Source organism: Molothrus ater, chromosome Z, assembly GCF_012460135.2.
Source record: "Molothrus ater isolate BHLD 08-10-18 breed brown headed cowbird chromosome Z, BPBGC_Mater_1.1, whole genome shotgun sequence".
Taxonomy (NCBI): Eukaryota; Metazoa; Chordata; class Aves; order Passeriformes; family Icteridae; genus Molothrus; species Molothrus ater.
In genome coordinates this window covers 34547228-34552963 of record NC_050511.2, presented here as the reverse complement: position 1 = coordinate 34552963, position 5736 = coordinate 34547228, and the positions used below count along the sequence as shown (strand labels likewise).

Here is a 5736-nt window from a genome sequence, read left to right as displayed (position 1 = left end):
GCAACACGTACAAATTAGTGGTGTCTGTGAGCAGTGAAAGGTGATGTGAAAAGCAGTCTACGAATCGCCGGGCTGTTCTTATTTTAATGAGAAACTAGGGAATTCGGACACTCACACAGAGTTTGAGAGGCCAGATCACGCTTCAGTCCCTTCAAAGGTACTCTAGGATGGGTTATAAAAGTGTGAAGGGGAAGCGCAAGCGATCGTTAGTTAAAGGAACCCTTCGCCGTCAGTGCCGTTGTCATTTAAATTCCCACTACTTAATCGAAATATTTAACATTTACTCTTTAAGCAGCAAGCATTACATGTCGTGGGGCCCCGGAGCTCCCCAGGGTCTGAGGTAACCACTTTGCCTACCCCTTTCACAGCAAGATCTACAGGACGGTGGAGCAGCGGATTCCTGTCTCTCGTGGAAGAGGGAGAAGCAGACTTCCCCAGGGGTTTTATCCTTCTGCTCTCCCTATTCGCCGGTCGACTGCAGCACCTCTCCTCTCGGAGCTCGGGTTTCGTGGGGCCTCCGGGGTGACTGCCCCGGGACAGGGGCTCGGCGGGGAGCGCTGGCTGCATGGCACCCCGTGCCTCAGGCTGGCGGGATGGTGGGGAGAACTTCGTTCTCTGCCCTTTTCTCTGAGCCAGCCCCTTCGGCCCCGGCTGCAGTTTTTCACATCTCCTCTCCGCTACTAATGACATTTAACGACGATAAAAGATCTTACCTGTGACCTGGCTCTCAAATAATCTGATAGTACACGATATAAACACAGACACCAGCAGGGGTATAGTCATGAGATCGATCGGGTTTCTGCAACATGCCCTGGATCCCCCCGTCCACTCCCCCGGGAGCTTGGGGGCCTCTCTCCCCCCGAGCCCCTGCGCTTTAGGAGTGCACCAGGACGGAGTGGAGGGATGTCTTGCCCTCGGGGTTGTTGCTCGCGGTCTGTTCCAGCAGCGATGCAGCAGCCGGGGAAGCGGCGGGGCAGATCTGCGAGGCGGCGACCGTGAGAGCAGGGATGGCCGAGGCAGCGGGCAACGCCGGCGCCGGCTTGATGGGCACCGGGACAGCGGGCATGGTCTGTGCCGGCGGGTGGCAGAGCGCCTTCACGGGCATGCCGAAGGGTCCGTAGTCGGGGGACACGGGCACACCGGCCACGGAGTCCATCACCCCCACGTGCGGCCACACGGAGCTCACCACGCTGCTGAGCTGGCTGGGCACCGGGTAGCCCAGGTGGTGCATCACCGAGGCCAGCGGAAGCCCGCCGGCCTGCAGCACACCCTTGTATTCTCTGCCGATGATGTTTTCGATGGCGAAGGGATGCTTGAAGCCCGAGGGCTGGCTGCTCCCGTAGGGCGAGAACTGCGGCAGCCTTCCCACAGCGGCGGCGGCCGCGGCCGCAGCCACGGCCGCGTCGGAGCCCGCCAGCCCCGGCACCTTGCCCGGGGGAGGCGGCGGTGGCGGGTGCGGATGGAAGTAGTGCACCATGTGCGGGGTGGGCGCCGGCGGCTTGCCGGGACCGCCGCCGCCCGCCCCGCTGCCGCCGCCGCCGGGCAGGTGATGCTCGGGGCGCAGCACCTTGAAGCGCTTGCGGCGGCGGAGGAAGCTGCCGTTCTCAAACATGTCCCCGCAGTCCGGGTGCAACGCCCAGAAGCTGCCTTTGCCCGGCTGGTCGGGTCGCCGCGGGATCTTGATGAAGCAGTCATTGAAAGAGAGGTTGTGGCGGAGGGAGTTCTGCCAACGCTGGGTGTGCTCCCGGTAGTAAGGGAACCGCTCCATAATGAACTTGTAGATGTCGCTCAGGGGCAGCATCTTCTCGGCCGAGTGCTGGATGGCCATGGCCGTCAGGGAGATGTAAGAGTAGGGCGGTTTCTGGTCGCTGTACGAACTCTTCCCCGGCCTGGGCATCGCCTCCCCGCCACAGCACTCCCGCGGCCGCACGATCCCGCCGCTCCGGACTAGGCACTGCTCAACACCGCGCACGGCGGGCTTGGGATCCGGGGACTTCACTGCCCTGCTCCGCTGCCGCCTCTACATCCTGGGCGCCACCTGCCCGGGCCACACGCGACAGCGACCTCCCGGCGGCCGGACAGCGAGCTCCGTGCGCGGCTTCCTTCAGCAGCCTCTCCCCGCGGGACGCGCTTGCCTAGCTGCCCCTCAGCTTGCGGGAGAGACAGCTGCCGCCCAGGCCGCGGGGGCTCGGGGGCTCGGGTGCCAGAAGGAGGTCCCGGGCCCCACTGGCGTCCCGCCTTTCTCCTGGAGGCTGCTGAATCTCCCGGGCTTCCCCCCTGCCGCCTGGCACACTCGGCTGGAGTTGATGCTCCTCAGGCACCAAGGGCTCGAGAGCATGAAATTACCCCGGACGTCTGCAGAGACAGGAAAGAAGGAAATAAAAACATCCCTCTCACCGCTCAGTCTGGTGTCCCCTTAAAAGTTTGCGGCAGAGGCGAGCGCCGGGAGTCGGCGGGGAGAGGAGGCGAGCGGGGCGGCGACCGCCGCGGCTGCTGGCGGGGCTGGTGCGCTCCGGCGCGGTTTTGTAATGGTGCCCGAGTCGCGAGACCCCCGCAGTTCCTGCTCTCTTGCTATCACATGACAGCCGCTTGGGGACTGGGCGTCTCATGGAAAAGGAGCGAGAAACGGCTCCCGACTCCCCTCTCACTCACATCTCCTTATCAGGGTGAGGTGGAGCCAGGGGGCCGAGGAAACTCCGTATGAGACCGAGATCCGCTTTCCATAGGGCAGGAAACAGTGGCCCGAGCAGGAAAGCTTCCTCCTCCCACCTCTCCCACTCCAGCTTCCCTCCACCCCTTTCATAGCCCCCCTATCCATTCTTCTCCTTCTTGACCCCTCGCTCCCGCACAGCCCGGCTTATAGCAGCAGGCGCGAACGCCGACCGAGGGGACCGCACCACGGGGAGATGGAAAATAGGCCCTTTGAAATATTTTTTAATCATTCCTGTCATTATGTTTAAGAAGCTACGCAAAGACTAGCATAAAACCAAGAGGCAAAAAATCCTACACTCTCCTCTCCAAATCGTTACTGTCAATTCTTGCTACTCGCCACGATGCGGCTCATAGAAAACACGTAAAGAACCAGCCAAAGCATCATCTGTACGCTTACAGACGGACTACTTCGCGCCAATGTTGGTTTAGACCGGCTCATTAGCAGGAATCAATGAACAGTGCAACAATTCCTATCTATCCTCCAAACGTATTGCGAGTTATTATAGCGAGTACGCTGTAGATTTGAGCGAGAAAAAGGGAAGATTTCTTGCTAAGCTGCAGCTAGAGTTGGAAGAAACACTGCCCAGCATCAGCACCTCGGAGCACAATTAGCGAGATGCTATAAGAGGTGCCAGCGTAAAAATTATTAGTCCGACTTCTATGGCCTATATTAACAAATAGGTTGAAAGAGCCTTACTGTATGTAAAGCTATGTATGGAAGAGCTTTTTTTGAGCCCATCCTTCCAGACTGTTGCGTTGGGTCAGACCCCCCGGGGTCTGCTGCTGCTGCTGCTGCTGCTGCTGCAGAACCCGACCGGCGGTGCCCCCCACGCCCCACTTCCGCCGTCGGGGGAGTTGGTTTTGACATCGAGCTTGTTTGTCTGCCTCCAACTCAGCTGCTGCAGGTAGAAGTGGTGAAAAGGAAGGGGTGGGGGAAGATAAAAAGCTTTTAAATGTATGCTTATAATCTCTTTCAGGGTGCGAAGGAAAAGATTAATTTCAAACCCACTCTCAAGTAATCTGTATTTGACAGTTTTTATACCTGATTAAGGTCAGTCAAGTGAAAAGCATTATCAGAGGTAAAGAAGCGAAAAAGTAGCCACAATTCTTGGCCAAGCCAAGCTTCCCCAGAAAGCACGTGGTTTTTAAAAACTTTCAGATGATTATCTGAAGCATTCACCTTCCTCTAAGAAACTAGGAGGTACGGTGGCAGCAACATTAATATCGTGCATCTTGGGAAGCTAATTCCCGTATTGCCCGCGTGGCAAGACCCAACATTTCAACATCTTTCCTGACGCGTCTATACATTTTCCCTCAAAACATTTTATTCCTGCTTACCACTTAATCATGTCCTAACAGTTTAAAAGCCCTTCTCCTACCCTAGAATCTTGGATCTTAAAGTCATTGTTATTGTTTGCCTCACCTCACTAGTTAGCAACCCGGCGTTTTCCCCCCCGTAGGACATGTGTGGGAATTTAGCCTGGCCCTTTCTCACTTTTACCCTCTTCATCTCCACTGCAGCCGGATTTTATTTTTCACGGGAGGATAGATCCATCCCTGGAGACCGGTGAGACCCGAAAGGAGCTGTTTGCGTTTAATCTCCTCCCATCCCTTCCCAAATGCGGCTGCTTTCGGGGGCCGTGGTAATTCGCTGTTTCCCCGGGAAGGTGTGGGGGAGGTTGGGAACGGAGGAAGAGAGTCGGCCGTGAGCTCGGTACCATCATCCGGCGGGCACCGCTGCAGGGAACGTGGGGCTGCGGTGCTGCCACCTCTGTCCTCTGCGCTCCTGTAGGCCTCCGAGGTAGGACGTCTGTTAAACGAGGGGGTGTTGGGGCAAGCCCGCGTTTAACAGGAGCCCTTCCCAAGCCATCGGAAAAGTGCTTGCATGCACGGGCTAGTGGTAGCCAATTGGTGCGCGCGTTTATGGGGATACATCACCGCAGGGCTGCGGTCCACCGTATGCTTGTGAAAGAGAGACCTGTTCCTTGAAGCCTCTAAGACAATTACTCAAAGAAACACACCTCAGGTAATCGGCCTGACATCACCCAGGCCGGTTCAGAATTTCAAGAGGTAATGTTTTACTAACGATGCACTGCTGGCAGCCACTCTAGGTTACTCGAGCTGTCGCTACAACCCTCCCGACGCGGCAGCATAGTTTCTCAGGCTTTTTTTTTTTTTTTTCTTCAGCCCGCAAAGTCACTATAAAGTTTTGTTGCTCCCGAGAAATTACTTCTCGTTGCATCCCCCAGACGCTTTCAATCCTCGAGCAAAGCTGTACCCCTGGAAGATGGCCGCGGCTTTGCTGGAGCAGGGTGACTGTCCCCCTTTCTTCCTCTTGCTTTGCCAGACGCTACATTTAGATACACCTGTCTTGTAGTTCTGCCGCGGTCTGCCTTAGTGAAGGTTAGCTTTAGAGAGGGCTTTGGTGACACAGGGCAAAAAAAAGCTTCGTTATCAAGAGCTGCATCACTGAGGAAAACAGAGCCGAGCAGCACTTGGTGAACTGCCAGATTGATAGAGTCAAGGTATGCTCCCTCCTAGATGAGAGAGATATCTTCGGGCAGGCTAAAAGCCTTCACCTTAGCCTCTCCCTGTAAGCCTTTAGCTCAGAGTTCACCGGTTTCAGCGGAGGAATTAGCTCCGCTCTTGCACTAGGATAAGTAATACCAGCACGGAGACGTGCCTCATCTTCTTTCCTCCCTCTCTTTGATATTTTTTTTTTCATTTTCTTCTGCCCATTTTACGTGCTAGCAAGTCCTGCTGTTAGCCACGACTTCCTGGCACCAATTTTAATTTCAAGGCGAAGTGATATCAGGCAGGATGCAAAATAATCACACCTGCCTTTCATGAAAAGAGGGTGCAGCAAAAGATGAGGACATCCTCCGCTCCCGGGAAGGATCCCTGCTCCTGGCCAGAAAACACCAAGAAAACGGCAGAGCCGAACCTTATTTTTTGGCTTGCTGTTTTAAGAAGAGAGATCGGTTGAGCTCTTCGAAGCGACTGGTCGGCACCCACCCATATCTC

At 56.1% G+C, this 5736-nt stretch overlaps 1 protein-coding gene across 1 annotated transcript; it reads right to left on the bottom strand.

The window, feature by feature from the left end:
• Window positions 1–553: 553 nt before the first annotated feature.
• FOXB2 (forkhead box B2) lies at window positions 554–1897 on the bottom strand. The gene is given in 3 exon segments (XM_036403576.1): window positions 554–1351; window positions 1443–1519; window positions 1522–1897. Coding segments are annotated over 3 exon segments (930 nt in total). The 3' UTR covers window positions 554–874.
• Between the last annotated feature and the right edge of the window lie 3839 nt (window positions 1898–5736).